General features: G+C 43.1%; 4 protein-coding genes across 4 annotated transcripts; 2 read left to right on the top strand and 2 right to left on the bottom strand.

Annotated features, from left to right (window-relative positions):
- Positions 1-4,124: 4,124 nt before the first annotated feature.
- Positions 4,125-7,698, top strand: Bfra_011157 (putative ddenn domain-containing protein; the record flags this gene model as incomplete). Its single annotated transcript, XM_037341487.1, has 3 exons — positions 4,125-4,842; positions 4,963-7,278; positions 7,328-7,698. 3 exons carry the CDS (start codon positions 4,125-4,127, stop codon positions 7,696-7,698), a joined length of 3,405 nt encoding a protein of 1,134 aa, XP_037188299.1.
- A 1,907-nt stretch (positions 7,699-9,605) lies between these two features.
- On the bottom strand, positions 9,606-12,941 carry Bfra_011158 (putative atp-dependent rna helicase dob1 protein; the record flags this gene model as incomplete). The annotated part of the gene is made up of 2 exons (XM_037341488.1): positions 9,606-9,786; positions 9,871-12,941. 2 exons carry the CDS (start codon positions 12,939-12,941, stop codon positions 9,606-9,608), a joined length of 3,252 nt encoding a protein of 1,083 aa, XP_037188300.1.
- A 269-nt stretch (positions 12,942-13,210) lies between these two features.
- Bfra_011159 (putative cytochrome-c oxidase chain viic protein) lies at positions 13,211-13,720 on the top strand. Its single transcript, XM_037341489.1, has 3 exons — positions 13,211-13,230; positions 13,286-13,475; positions 13,545-13,720. Exons 2-3 carry the CDS (start codon positions 13,286-13,288, stop codon positions 13,589-13,591), a joined length of 237 nt encoding a protein of 78 aa, XP_037188301.1. The 5' UTR covers positions 13,211-13,230; the 3' UTR covers positions 13,592-13,720.
- A 195-nt stretch (positions 13,721-13,915) lies between these two features.
- Positions 13,916-14,879, bottom strand: Bfra_011160 (putative mediator of rna polymerase ii transcription subunit 18 protein; the record flags this gene model as incomplete). The annotated part of the gene is made up of 3 exons (XM_037341490.1): positions 13,916-14,261; positions 14,315-14,464; positions 14,560-14,879. 3 exons carry the CDS (start codon positions 14,877-14,879, stop codon positions 13,916-13,918), a joined length of 816 nt encoding a protein of 271 aa, XP_037188302.1.
- Between the last annotated feature and the right edge of the window lie 943 nt (positions 14,880-15,822).

The following is a 15,822-nucleotide window of genomic DNA, read 5'->3' on the forward strand; positions in this document are numbered from 1 at the left end:
TGGCAGGATAGACCATATGTATATGATAGGGGTTAAGACTGGGCATTGAAGCATATGATATTTACCCAAACAAACAAAAAGGCCTCGAGCCTAAGATAACAGATCAACTGTAACACAGCGAAAGCAAATATAGAAATAACGTCACACAAGAAAATTGATACTTGGAAACATCAATCATCATGTGACATTGTATCACTCCGATAACACTGACAGAGCGTAACACGAAAAACAAGAAAGGGATGAAAAAAGATCAAAGTACATGGTTAATATGCCGGTAGCCATTGACATCCCATCTTTGTGCTACGGAACACGACCTTTACACCGGTGGGTAGGTATTCCGCTCTTAGCCGACTAGCTGGATGGGATTTGGACATGTGTAAGGGATGAGATAGAATGTGAAAATAAATCGGGGCTGAATATACGGGGACGAAGCGGAACTTATCTTCATCATCGAGATCTATTCATCTGGAACTGTTTGACGAGAAGTTTGCGATCAAAGTGGAAAAGAAAGGAGCGGTGGAAGAAATCGAAGTAATAGAAGATCTAGAATCAGCCACGGGGGCTGATATATGGCCTGAATGTGCCTAGAAAATGCATGGAAGTGCATTTCCCCATCACATTTTGAAATTCCCATGTCGATATTAATGAGATTGATCGTAATAGGAAATCATGAGAGGATGGGATGGTCAAACTAGGGACTCAAATTGTGGGTGAAATGAAAATGAGTATTATCTGATATCGTCAACCAAATTCTGAACAGTGCGAAAAGAAAAGGAAATTATTAGCATAACTTTTCATATTTCGTATTGGGCACAAGCCTACCTACCCAGATTCCCATCCGATTTGTACAATACCTTTATGCAAGATTATCAGAATGAATGCAGCCAAAGTAACCCCTGAATGGGTAGAGTGACATTCGAGAGCTCTCGCCTGCCGCCATCCTACACCAGGGGTACAATCCCCTGTATTTTGTGGAGGAAGGATTGGGATTTGGGTGGTACGCGAGATGTTTCGTTATGCAAGTGACCGTTTATAGATTTCTAGGTATCTGTAATCGATCAATGAGTATAAGCGCAGACTTTTGATGATTTGAAACAGACAATCTCATGGATCATTTGGGGTTCTCGTACCTTTGAAATCAAACACTTCTTTCCATTTGTGCCATCGTGAAATGGTGCTGAAAGGGAATGGAAACCCAGGTTATATGTCGTCCGGATCTGGAAAATACCCATTTAACGGTCTTGCAGTGACGGATTTTCGGGTTTCCTTGGTGTTACTGCTACTGCTGCACCTAAAAAGAAATGTTCTAGGCGTTGAGACTAGTTGACCAAGGTAAGGCAAAGTCAGGTACGTACACCCTACGTTTCCATCCGTTTTTCGGGATCAGAGACTTGGTTTGAAGTAGTTTATGCCACGCAATACCGGACTTATTTGGGATGCATTTCGCGTATGTATGTTACGCATCTGAAAGTTAATGGAGAAAAGTAGGAGCGTTGGAGGACTGGAACACTGGAACGTTGAATTGAATTGAATTGAATGCGGTATTAATTTGGGGGATTTTCATCGCCACCTCGGGATGATGAGATGTTTGAAATCTTTTGCTATCTTTGTGTATGCTGTACTGTTGTACTAGAGGACCTATGATTGAGTTGTGGCGGATGAATCTATTGAATGGACGAGTAGATGAATGGACGGACTGATGGGTGGGATAGGATGGATGGGATGGATGAAGGGATGAATGGATGGATGGATGGATGGATGAATGAATGGATGAGTAGGTAGTAGATAGTGCTGAGTATATTGGGAGGAAGTAGCACTAGTACTAGCACCGGTAGGATGAGATATTGATTCGCATGAACCATTCTTTTGATTAGTCTGACTTATATATATTATAAATAAAGCAAGATAAATGGAAACGCTAGAAAGTATATAAGAGAAAAATCGGGGTCTGTCATTGGATGCGACGATAGAGTGTGAATATATCGTCCGAATAGCAGCTGAACTAAGTAAACAACCGTTTCCCACACCATCCCCCAAGATTTTTGGTGCCTGGTCTAGTGAAGTGTAAAAGAAAGTGTTCGCCGTTCACGCCATTCATCATTTGGGCTAAGTTGGAGGAAGATCGACCAAACGCTATTTCCTAGGCTGATGAACACTTTATCGTATTTGATCCCTTCTGGTGTTGTGAGAGAATGAAAAGATATGATGGAAATGAATATATTCGGAATGTATGCCTACCTACATACTTCTTAGCACATAGATCGACGACGTACCCAGGTAGAGAATCCACCGTCTGATATGAGGTAGCTACTCACCCACTTACCTGCTTACTTCAATTCCAGTAAATTGGGATTGTCCACGATAGATTCTCGTAGAAGGATCATATTGCTTCATTTAAACTTTGGAAAACCCAATTGCTTTTTCTTTAGTTTCCCTGGAGAAGATCATTCGCTAGGCAATCTATTACCTTGGTTCACGATAAGGAATATTATTTCGAGTGACACGGCGGCGCTTTTATCTGGATTTGCTTGGAATATAGCAAAGGTACTAGGTAGGTCCCTACATATTTGGAAAATGGAGAATGGAGATTTGGGGGAGAGGAGAGGGGAGAGAGGAGAGGGGAGAGAGAGGAGAGGAGACCGAGGAGAGAGGAAAGAAAAAAAGAGAAGGAAGAAGAGAAAAGGGGCAGAGAGAAGACAGAGGGGCTAGAGGGGCCAGAGGGCAGAGAGAGGACAGAGGACAGAGGAGAGAGGGGAGAGGACAGAGAAGAGAGGAGAAAGAGAGAAGTCAGATGTAGAAAGTGATGAATATTATTACTAGGAAAGGTTACTTGTATCTACCTGGGTACCATTATCATTTCACACTTCTGTCCTACAAGGACTCACTCACCACCCACGCAATCAACAACAGTCCCTTATTTTCCCCGTATATCCATATATCCATCCATATATTCATCCATATATTCATCCATATATACTTCGTACATTGCATTTACCTACATAATATACAACCAACCAGCCAACCACTCTTTACAATCCATAATCCATAATCTACATACGGAGGAATTACCTGGGTAGTACCTCTTCTCCGTCTATTGTTATTTTCATAGTCATAATCATGGTCATGGTCATGGTCATTCTTTTATAATCTTCAATTCAATTCAATTCAACTCAACTCAACTCAACTCAATTCAACTCAACTCAACTCAACTCAATTCAATTCAATCCAGTCCAATCCCGTCCAGTCCAATCCAATTCATTTATAAGATCAATCTTGTCATCTTTTTTATACACAACCGCACCCCAACCCATTTTATTAATTCACTTCATTCACACTTCACTTACCGGTGGTTGAAGAAGAATAATTTATTTCACTATCAACTTCACATCAACCAATACGAATTCCAATTCTACATCCACATATCCATCCATATCTAGCAATCAAAATTTCTTGGAATTGCCGGATTCCTTTCTCCCTTCTTCTTCTTCTTCTTCTCCTTCCTCCTCCTCTTCTTCTCCTCCCTCTTTTCTCCATTTCCCAAAACTTCACTCACCCCATTCAAATCCTCCATCAATTTATTAACCGTTTACCTAAGGCGTTTGATTGAATGATCAATGGATTGATTTGATTTGATTTGATTAAACAACAGTGGAGCTCAAGGGGAAAGTACTTCATACCTAGCTTCATCACCCACCGTCCACCGTATTCCAAAGGGTCTGATCTGCAAATCTTCCTTTCTAGCATCAACCTTGGTTCGTCTTTCACTGCCTCTCAGATAGTCACACCAAGACCTCCAGGAAAAAAGAGCTTGCTGTTCATTAAATAGTCGGGAAAGCGTATAATCCTTTGCCCTTGTGTCCGAGATTACAAGGAGCTTCTCTTACTTTATCCACGAAACGCCGGATCATCCCTCCCTCCCTCCCTCCCTCCCTCCCTCCCTCTTCTCCAGTCTAATAACTTATTACTCCTGAAGTTCGCGGTAATAGCGTCCACCACATACACTCCTTCGATTCGATGTCATACTGAAAGGAATTTCAGTTACCTATCACTGGCATATCTGCCAATACAATCCTTCATATTCAACAAATTCAGTATATCTGCTTTCCAATAAATATTCATTCGCCATGGATAATAATAATTCGACTTCGGCTCCTCTCGCAGATTACTTTTGGATCGCGGGGATTGATTCTCTACAATATGGACCCGAGGTTTTCCCTTCAAATCCAAGGGATAGATCAAGTAACATCATACAAGCGCCTCCCTCTCCCCAAGTCGATGCTACAATAGAAGAAAGTCCTGAAGGTGAAAACTCTCCTCCTCCAAATAACAATCGAGCTTCTGCACGACATTCCCGCAATAGCTCATGGAATCGTCTCAGCAAACAATCGTCGCACGAATCGCGAAGCTCAATATCCACTCTCGATGAGCTTGAAGGAACTGCGAGTAATCGAAGTAGTATGACCATTAAAGCTGGTGAAATTGGTTACATCAATGGCAACGGAAATGGCACCGGCACCGGCAATGGCAATGCAAACGGCAATGCAAATGGCACAAAGACTGAGGGTGGAGGAATATTTGGAAATTTCGACTTCGATACGGCGCTACTGAAGTTTGCGAGTGAGCGGGAGAATTTCCTGGATGACTTGAGTTTTAGTGCTGGGGCCACACAACCCGCACCTCCCATGACAAATCCGAGAGCTTCGAGATTAAGAGTGGAAGATGCAGAAAATATACATAGGAGAAGTCCGACTTTAAGGAGCGTGGGTGGAAGTATAAGGAGACGAATTAGTTTCAGAGATCTGAATAGTGTAAAGAGACAGCCTTCCATGGCTGGTAGAAGTAGTAAGTCTGACAATCTGCGTCCCGGTGCGGCACATATATTACATGCATTGCATATCCTCAAGAGGGGTTTAACCGCAGACCTCTCATGTCTTTAAATGCTTATGCTGACCGTTACAACAGTGTCAGTTCGCACTTCGAGGCGCCTTAGCAATTACAATTCCGTCATTCCGCCTCCAGAGCCCCTGAATCTGGATCCTGATATGCACCCTTTAAAACGACGTTTTGAACCAGTTTTACTTGATAGATACCCACCAAAACACGCGACGGAAGAGTTACCGAGGAGAGGTAAATTTCCCGATTATGTCCCTATGTTTGCATTTCCAAATGATATCAATATTGTTTCTTCGGACGAACGACCGCGATCAACCTGGCATGGATTTGCTATGACCTCAGATGACAATTCCAAAATATACGGAATTACTGTAATCGTCTGGAAGCCATTGGATCAAGAAGCGGCCGGAAATGTAGAAAGAAGATGCGAGGCTTGGAGACAAAGCCATATGACAAACGAGGAACGAGAACTTGCGGCAAGTTTGGGAGAACGATTAGCTGCAGAACGTGCACACCTTTCACAGTTGCTAGCAAAATTGCCCAGTGTTGTATCTGGCTCAGCCGCTAGAGAACAGTTGGAGGAACAGATTAGTGCGGTGGAGGAAAAAATTACTTTGATGACGGACATGCTGAGGCCTGTCAGACACGGCGCAGCAGCTAAAATTGAAGGATTGACTGATGGCGAGACGGGACTTTGGATACCCAGGGCATATGGAATCCTTGGCAGAGATGGAAGTATGACAAGCTTCTGGAAGGAATGGCTGAAGGCTGTTGTGGTACCAATGACGGATGGTGGAATACTCCGAGTTCCTGCAAGTTCGCCAAAAATCGGTAGATGGCAACCCCTGGAGAGATATGTTGTCAACCTGTGTACCGAGGCACTGAGCCCGATATCTTCGAAAACCCAAATTGAAATTGCAGTGCGAGAACTGCGACTCTTTGCGCGAAAGGAAGCACCAAATGAATTGCCAGATTCACGAAATACGGATATCTATGCACTATTCAGAGCGCTGAGTATACCCAATATTGTTGCGCTGGTAGAATTTATGTTGTCGGAATCTAGGATCATTTTACTGTCATCCCACACAGCTATGTTACATCTTGCTAGTAAAGCTTTGGTCAGTCTTCTGTACCCACTCAAATGGGCAAGCATCTTTATTCCAGTTCTACCAGCGAGATTAATTTCTGCGCTGGAAGCACCTTGTCCCTATATTGTGGGAATTGAAAGAAGATATGACAATATAGAGCTTCCGGAGGATGATTATGTTTTCGTGGATTTGGATCAAGATACCGTTGAGTCTACTGCTCCACCAGTTTCACTACCACGACAACAGCGTCGAAAGCTTGTGTCCCTCTTGCAGCTGGCAGCTCCTCATCACAATAGATGTGGTGTAGAAGTAGCACCACCACCTTATGCTGTTGAAACCTTTCCCTACGATGCATTTTCGTCGGAGAACGAATCGGTATTCACACAGAATGCACCACCTGGCACTTTGGGTAAGTACGTTAGTCAGAACTCGACAACATTCGGAGAACCGGATCCACAAAAGATGAAGAGACCTTTAGTTTTCAATGCATTCTTGCAGTCGAAGAACGATCACACTCGTGTTGAGCGTCCATCGACTAGCGTGTCAAGTAAAACCAGTCCACCAACATCTTTATCACCTGTATCTGGCCACTGTCCACCAATGCCTACAACTCCCATCTCTCGAAACGATTCTGGGTTTGCTCTGACGGCTACTTTAAGAGAGAAGAGATCTGGTCACTTCGACACGAACTCGAGACGTAGTTCCTCATTTGGTCTAGAGCGACAACCGACACTCCGTAGACCCAGTGCACCATTTGTCAATGGTCATTCGGCTAGTCTTTCCACTTCCGCTGTTTCCATTGGCGATAGCAACTCTACGTATGGTTATGTACCGTCTGCTTACGCACCATCCGCCTATGCGGCCTCAACTATCGCTGCTTCAACAATCATGCCTAACATGCTCATGCAGCCAGTTCTTAATACGGAGACAACGATATGGGTAGAAGGACATTGCTTTGCTTATAATGCCAACGACATGGGATCTGTATGCTCCATATGTGATGAGAGGGCAGAGGACGATGGCATGTATACATGTAATGCTTGTAGCACGGTATCACATGGCCGTTGTTTAGGTTGGTGTTCACTTGTCTGTCCAGCCGCCTTCCATGCAGATCGTGTACGTGCAGCTTTCGTTCGATGTTTCGCAAATTTGTTCTACACTTACAGAAAACATCTTGGTCGGCCATCGAAAGAACAAAAGTCATCTGGACAGTTATATGGTTTTGATTTAGCTGCATTCAAAAAGAGTCTCCCAAGTGATCAACAAGAATATATTGTAATGTTGGAGCAGACACAAGGTAATTTATTCCATGGTTAAGGTTGTGAAGTATACTAACGTTCAGATAGCATTCAATGAATTCATTCATGAACGGGAAACTAAGCAGTCAAACGATCGGGATATTCAGTTATTCGACTCGATCATTCAAGCGAAGAAGTCCAGAGGACGCGCATCGTTTTTCTCTTCGAAAGCTTCCCTTCGACCTAGTTTCCTCGAGGATACATCAGATCACTTATGGCGCTCCGCATTAGTTCCGGTACCTAGAGATGCTAAATTTCCTGGTGATTATAAGGCGATTGTCTCTAGAATTCCAGCACAATTGGATATTGGATTAATGAAAGAGCCACGCAGTGTTGCAGGAGTGCCACGTATGGACATGCCAGGAAAAAGGGTAGGCCGCAAGGCAGTTCCAAGCATGCTTGGTGGAAGAGGAATTTGAGTATGAATAAATGGAAAGAATGTTTGCATACGAGAAAGATACGAGACGAGGCCGATGGATCCGAAATTACGATGGAAAGATTACAGATAAATACACGCCCGATTACAATTTAAAGGAAAGAATACGAAAGAAAAAGAAAGAGGAGAAGAAAGCGAGTCGATAATAAATTTCAATGCAAGATGCGAGCGAGATGTGTAAGATATCCAAGCGAGGAGTTTAAAAGATTTTTTGATGTTTTGTTGTTGATTCTCTTCACAAGTCCATGGAGCGAGAGCATAGTGGCGAAATGCATAGGGCGGGCAGGAATGGGCGGATGGATGGATATCTGCGTGGTGTAAATAGGTGTTGAGTGGAAAGCAAACTTTCTGTTTTAATTGATTTTTGGGGTGGAGTGGGTAGATTGTCCGGAGGGACGAGAGATGGGAATTAATATTTGGGGAGAAGCTGGGGAAAATAGAGGGGTGAGAGGGGAGGAGGAAAGACGAGCTAATGTGTTGGATTGCGAATTGGACTCAATGGCTGGATGGTTGAACGTCATGTTGGGATATGATATGATTCTGAGTGGCTCGTTGGTTGATTGCATTATATTTTGCCAGCTTGCATTTTGCTCTCGAAAGCTTGCTCAATGCATAGACAATTATGCGTAGAGGCAGGGGAGAGGTGGAGAACAGAAAATATGCCGGATGATAAGATGCGAGGTTGGGTGATTAATGATGATGATGAGGTGTCGCGGATGAAGGGAGCTGAAAAGGAGATTAGATGAGTTGAGACGAGATGTGATGGGGGGTATGGATGAGATGGTGAAGCGAGAGATAGAGGAGCAAATGCACAGAGATACAGTTACAGAGAGAGATAATAATAGCGATACGGCAATACATCGAGATGCCAAGAAAGAAAGCATCAATTCAATTTTCAATGCATACATACATACATATATGACTTGAAGTGAAAGGCAATCAATGCATGAGTGTGTAACATTCGTGATGTTATGGAGATTTTGTGTGAAAACCTATCACCTAGGCATACACACCACATTTCAATTCACCAATCCCTATCATACAAGTACAGAATCTAAACTTCAAACATCAAACATGAAATCCACAAAGATCAGAAAAGAAGGGTTCTTGTAATTTTGTATTCTTTTATTTTTATTCACGTCCTAAGAGTAGTTAGATGGGTAGATAATTACAAACGTTCTTTTCTTCTTCCCTTTCTTCTTCTCGTCGAGAGGATAGAGGATAGCGGACAGAGAAAAGGCGGGTAGGTAGGTAGGTAGGTAGGTAGGTAGATATTATTTCCCCCATCCCTTTCACATACCATGCCATGCCATACCATGCCATACCGCAAAGATCCTTCTCTCTTTGTCTTTCTCTTTCTCCTTTCTTGTCTTCTTCTCTCCTCCCTTCTTTCCTTCCTTCCGAAATCTTTCCTTCCTTCTCGTATTCTTCACACCCGCCACACATCTCTCTCTCTCTGTCCCTCGACCAACTTTCCCGACGGAAAAGTTCCCAGTGTAAATGAAAAAGGCTAAAAAAGGATAGATACTCCATTCACCATACCCGTATGCATTTTTATTTGAGAGAAAAAAAGAAGAAAAATCCATACTCCATTGCGATGAAACATTCGTAATGCGGAATGCGAAACTCGGTATTCAGAATTCTAGATTCTGGATTCACAAAGCCCATAGAAAAACGGAAACCGGGAAGAGAAAATCCTCCACCGTCTTACACACCACGACAATCGAATTAAAATGTAACGAGGAGATCATCTCGTCTCATCTCTTCCAACTTTCAAAGTTAGAAGCTGAAAACAGCCAATGAAGAGAGTGAACCATTTCTGTCCTCTTCCAAACACCATCATGTTTCCACAAAGTATTTGCGTAATGAAATGAGTACGACGAAACGAGTCTACAAATACAAACTTTGCGCCGCAACAATATCTCTCCTAATTTTCTTAAGCGACTCGTCGAATTTATTCGAGATTTCATCGGAGCCCATAACTTTTCCTGCTTGAGCCATTTGTCGGAGAAGTTCTTCAAGACGACGGAAGAGTCGGATCAGAGATCCTTCGTAGACGTCGGTCATTTTGCTATTATAGTGTATTAGTATAATTTTATCTCATCTCATCTCACGTGAAGAGCCCCAAAGGAAGCTAGACCCAAGAAAAACTTACCAGATTTCCGCAAAACTCTTTCCTTGTGCCCAGACGTAAACAACTTCCATTAATTGCCACTTGAAACTAGTCACGTATTCTTCCTCATTCATCTTCAATTTACTCTCCGCAGTAACCTTTGCGACGATCCTAGCTTGAGCTTGGATTTCTCTGTATTTAGCAGCCAACTCCTCTTTAAGTGGAGGACATTGACTCTTTTCTTCGAAAATGAAAACCGAGAGAACGGCGGCGCACATTTCAGGGGTCAAATCGTTAAAGTAACCATTGAAAAGGAGTTCGGAGAGAAGGAGTTCATGACCATCACCTGTGGATGAGATTTCACATGCAACACGAGCCTTGAGTTCGACGACTTCTTGTTCGTTGATGAAGCCGAGACGACGTAGAACACGTTTGCGTGACTTGAGTTCATCGAGTTGCATGATGCTCAATGCGGAAGCAATAGCCTTGCGCTTTTCTTTAATTTGTTTGGTAAATTCGAGTTTGCCAGCATATTGATTATAGAGATCTGGGAGACGTGGTGAGTTGTGGAGGGGATTAGAGAGTAAACGAGATTCAAGAACTTCAATCTTGCGAAGAAGTCTCTTGAAGGAATCGTCTGTAATACCCATATTCTCGATTGGATCAAGCACTGCGATACCATCTGGGAAACGACGTTTGACTTCCTCAAGAGATTTGCGTACTTGATTTCGTTCATTGGCTGGGTGAAGGTCCTTTGGAAGGAATATACGGACATGTCCGATAGCTTCGACACATGATAAGAGTACAGGAACAATTTCCATCTTGCCTTTGTCGCCTGCAGCAGGTGGTGTGATGCCTAATGGTAAGTCGTTTTGTGTTTGTGTAGTAACTGTACTATCCGAAGAAACTTGCAGAAGCACATCAAGAATGTATGCTTGTTGTGGAGGAAATTCTTGAGCAGATCCTTTAGCAGGTCGTCTTGCTGTAAACTTCACAACTGCTCCCCAGCCAAAATCATGTTCTTGATGTTTGATGTGAACAACCCGTCCTGGTTGCATGAATTGGAGACAGTAGTTAGGGTGATTGATAACATCACGCATGTCCTTGGTGTATGTAGTAAGTTGTTGTCGAAGATCGTAGTAATCCTTAATTGTTGCTTCATCTGGAATTTGAACTTCATCCCTCGCAATTTGCAAGTCTTGAAGTTCCTTCTCGAGACCAGTAACACTTGAAGTGTTCTGGAATTGGTAGAAACAATGTTCCAACATAAACTCTGGTGAAATTCCTTCCAAACGCATCAAGTTAAGAATCATGTTATAACCAAGGTAGAAAGCTGAATTGAGCTTATCCTGCTCTCCACGTACAATTGTCTTGGCACTCTCTGGCTCCATTTTGTCGTTGATCATCATAATGACAATACCTCTATCATCAAGACCACGACGACCGGCACGACCTGACATTTGGACGAACTCAGATGGTGTCAAGTATCGCATCTTCTCTCCATCGAACTTCTCGACGCTAGTGAATACTACAGTCTTGGCAGGCATGTTCAAACCAATGGAGAAAGTCTCTGTAGCAAAAAGGACCTTGATCAAATTCTCCTGGAACAAAATTTCGATAGTTTCCTTGAGAATAGGAAGAAGTCCAGAATGATGCACACCAATACCACGTCTCAACAATGGCAAGATGTGTTGAATTTGCGGTAGGGTTCTATCTTCTTCTGAGAGAGACTCGATTGCACTCTCGAAGACCTTCGAAACCATGTCTTTTTCGGATTGATCGTTGAAAGCCATGGAGCTCATCTGTAATGCATATGCCTCGCACTCTCTCTTACTGAAACTGAAAACAATGACAGGATTGTAATGCTTCAACATGATCATTCGGACAATCTTGTAAATATCCGAACCTTCCTTGTTGGCACCCTTATTGGTCTTCTTATCTTTTCCACGCCCCTTCTGTTTCGCATTGATGTCTGCTGGATCAGCCCCTTTCTTATCCTCTATTGTTGCCATAGCTTTCGAAAAGTTATCCTCCCTGAAGTTTCCCTTTTCATCAACAATCAAATGTATACCATCTGCACCAGCTGGGAAGAAATAATGTTGTAGAGGGGTAGGTCGGAAATCGGTGTAAACAATGTGACATGGCTGGTTGTGAGTTTTCGTGATCCATTCAGCAAATTGCATAGCATTAGGAATAGTCGCAGACAAAAAGACATATCTGACCTTGTCTGGTAACAAGATGATCGTTTCTTCCCAAACCACACCTCTGGATTTGTCTCTCATATAATGAATTTCATCAAAGACAACCCAAGCGACTTCACGCATAATCTCAGATCCTCGATACAACATAGATCTCAAAATCTCGGTTGTCATAACCAGACAAGTCGCGGTTGGGTTAATTGTAACATCTCCAGTCATCAAACCAACATCTCCAAAATCCGCAGTAAATTCTCGATATTTCTGATTACTCAAAGCTTTAATAGGACTGGTGTAAATGACTCTCTGATTGTTTTTGAGGCATTGCGCAATCGCATATTCTGCTGTGACAGTTTTTCCTGCACTAGTATGCGCCGATACCAATACACTCTCATTTCTTTGAATTGATGCAATAGCAACTTTCTGGAAAGGATCCAATTCGAATGGCCAAGTTCTAGCGGGTTCGGCAGGAGCTTTGTGCTGCGATATTGGAATATATTCGTAATCGGGAGGTAAAGAAACTTGATGTTGAATGTTGTGCTGTAAAACCAATGCTGTTTCTTCTGGGGCACCTTGTAATCCTGCTGAAGCAGCTAGCTCTCGCGATTGTGCTGTCTCGAATGTATCTGTAACTACTGGATCGGCTTCTGTATCTTTTCTGCGTCGTTTAGCGTCCTTCTTTGCTTCTTTAATTTCGTCATCTTCTTCAATATCCTCTTCCTCTACATCTGCTTCGGCCGCTGGCTCCTCGGAATCTACCATCTCAGCATCCACATCTTGCGCATCAGCAATTGGCTTTACGTCTCCATTCGCATTTCTCTTCTTGCTGCGATCTTTCTTGTCTTTCTTTGCTTTTTTAGGCCTGCTGGGAGCAGCTGCTTGGGGCTTATCGTCGAAGGCGTCAAATAAGTCATCCATGATGAATGATATCCTACCACATTAACCAAGATGCAAAAGGCAATTGTGGTTTGTTGATACTTTTTAAATGTATCAAAAAGTACAAGGTGTGAAATAACAAAGATATTTTTTTATTATCGCTTTCCGCTCCGGGCACTATCTCAGATAACCTTGGAAAGTCCCATTCTTTATTTAGCCTTAGGCATTAATTTTTTTGGTTCGATTGTCGGCTAGTGCCAAACCGAGCTTCAATCAAAATCATTCGATTGACTGTTTACCAAAAATACAAAGCAGAACTCAATTTTTCAAGGTAAGGCTGCGCTATCATAACAGCCTCAAGAGAAACTACTAACAGATCATGATAGATGTTGTCTAGAGCCGCCGTCCGCGCATCCTCCTCCACCTCAATGGTCGCCCGCCGTGGCTTCCACTCTACCCGTGCTCAAATGGGTTCTCCATACCATTACCCTGAGGGACCACGAAGCAACATTCCATTCAACCCAAAAACAAAATTCTTTGCTTTGAGATACTGGGGATTCATGGCTCTTGGATTCGGTGAGTTAGGATAGCAGCCCTGCTGAGGGACATGGGGGTTGAAGGGAACCAAACTAATATTGGGTTTAGGTGCTCCATTCGGCATTGCAGTCTGGCAAACAAAGAAGAACCAATAGAGGGTTGTTTAGGTGTATATTGCATTGGGAGGGCAGTTGTAAATCGATTGGCATTTCAAAGCTAGAAGGGTGGGGGAACGATTGTGTATAACAATACAACAGTTTTCACGGATATGACTTCATTCTCTATATTGGTTATGATGGCCTCCCAATGTACTAGACTTTATCGCGGCTTCTTCAGGGCCCCCATGTGACTCACATGGTCAATTTATACCCATAGAACGAACTCGCGGCTCCTCAAAGATGCGTTCTCATCCTAGATCAAGCGATTAGAAGACAGCCCCTCATACCTCTAATATGGCACCACCTTATTACACATTCCCCTCAAGCCTGCACTTTGACTTTGGTATCAAAGGTATGCCTGTCTGCTGCTTTCAAAGCGAAACATCCCTTAAATTCCTCTTGGGCTGCCGATAGCTCTGCCATTGCACTCTTCATATGATCAGGATCAGCTCCATTCTGAACCTCAATACTAGCAGTCAAAATCCATTTGTCGTCAGCATCAAATGGCTCCAGTAATTCAAAGGGAGGTAACCTGCTATTGACCTTAGGGCGTGAGGTACTATCAACTTCTTGGAACTCTGAGGGGATTTCAAAGTAGCGACTAAGTGTAAAAACTGTATTATTGTGAACAGTTCGGTGACTTTCTTGAATAATCTCCCGTGTGAATCTACCTGATGATTAACAACTGTAAATGATTGGTTGGTAGTAGTTTCAACGTACCGGTGACTGCTTGCTTGAAGAAGTCTACTTAATGACTTTTCATTGTCTATCGCAATGAACATTCTGCTATTCACGACAGCAGCATTGGCTGGATCTGGAAGATCGGTCCATCTCAATGTACCTGGTACCTCATCACATGGGAGCAGACCCCTAGTTAAAGTCAATAAGTATTTTGTCAAGGTATTGAAAGCCGTCTCAAAAGATCACATGGTTTGATATGCAATCAATGAAAGGTAGGCACTTACGGTTGACCTTCTCCACCATCAAGCTCCTTTGCTGGCTGACCAAATTGACTTTTATCAACGTCGTATATCAGAGTCAGAACGTAAGATTGACGAATCAGCTGCTCGTTGAGTGATTTCCACCAGAATTGTTTATTCGGCGGTTGGGCTTTCAAAAAGGAAGGATCAAGACCTTTCAAATTGTTTCGACTGCGTGGCCCTTCGAATACTAATCGTCGACGAATAAAGTGTTGGGGTATCATACCACAATAGCCTTGGAGTACACGGAGAGAATGAGATACGTCTTCGCTATCCACGGATGCCGAGAGGAATAATTCATGCATGGTGATTTACCCAATAGGTTGACAAGGATTGAGTTTGGGGGAAGGCCGAAGTACGGAGGTGGAAAGAAAATCTTTGATGGGGGAGGTGGGAGGTGGGAGGGGGGTGTAAGTTTTTGCTTAATGTGGTATAAATAAAAGTATATTCTCGAAACGTGTTGTTGCAGTAGTGATGGATAGGTAGAAATTAAAGGACCTTGTGCTCAGAATATGATGACCGTACGGATGAGAATCTCAAGGGAATAAATGTATCCTTTTCCAGTCTTCGATTCCCATCCCCAGATATACACCACGCTATCAAATTCTTTGATATGGAACGAATGCCGGCTAATGATTTCTTTGCTGTCACTCTATCAACATTTCCCCAGACCACCCCAGACACTTAGACCAGACAAGGCTTTCGAGGCTGACAGAGGAGGGAGGTGGGCAGATAGACGGAGGGAAACTCTTTGAACTTTACTTTGGATGATGATAATTGACTTACAAGTACCTAGTAGTGATTGGTATAGAATAGAATTAGTTAATGAAGTTTGAACCAATGATTATTCTCTCGCTTATGTTCGGATTTGTCCCTGCATAACCCGAATTACTACCATGTACCACCTACCTACTATGTACCCGTCCACAGGAAAAGAATCCTCGGTCAGTCTATCAGATCATCTCCAAATATCATCTGTTGTTCAAACTTTGGCTTACGACTTGGCTTTGGAATGAAACGATTAGCTTGTGAAGAACATCTCTACCGGACCAACCGACCAGCCGACCAAGCGACCAACCAACCACCAAGCCGTTTAATCTATCAAAAGTTGCCTACCTGGGCGTGCATTAGAACTACCCTACTACTGCTACCCTACTACTGCTACCCTACTACCCTACTTCCCTACCCACATACCACACGCCCTTCCTGCAAAGTGAAGCCTCTTTCATACATCGTGTTGCAAGGGAT

This window comes from Botrytis fragariae (genome assembly GCF_013461495.1).
Source record: "Botrytis fragariae strain BVB16 chromosome Unknown tig00000225, whole genome shotgun sequence".
Lineage (NCBI taxonomy): Eukaryota > Fungi > Ascomycota > Leotiomycetes > Helotiales > Sclerotiniaceae > Botrytis > Botrytis fragariae.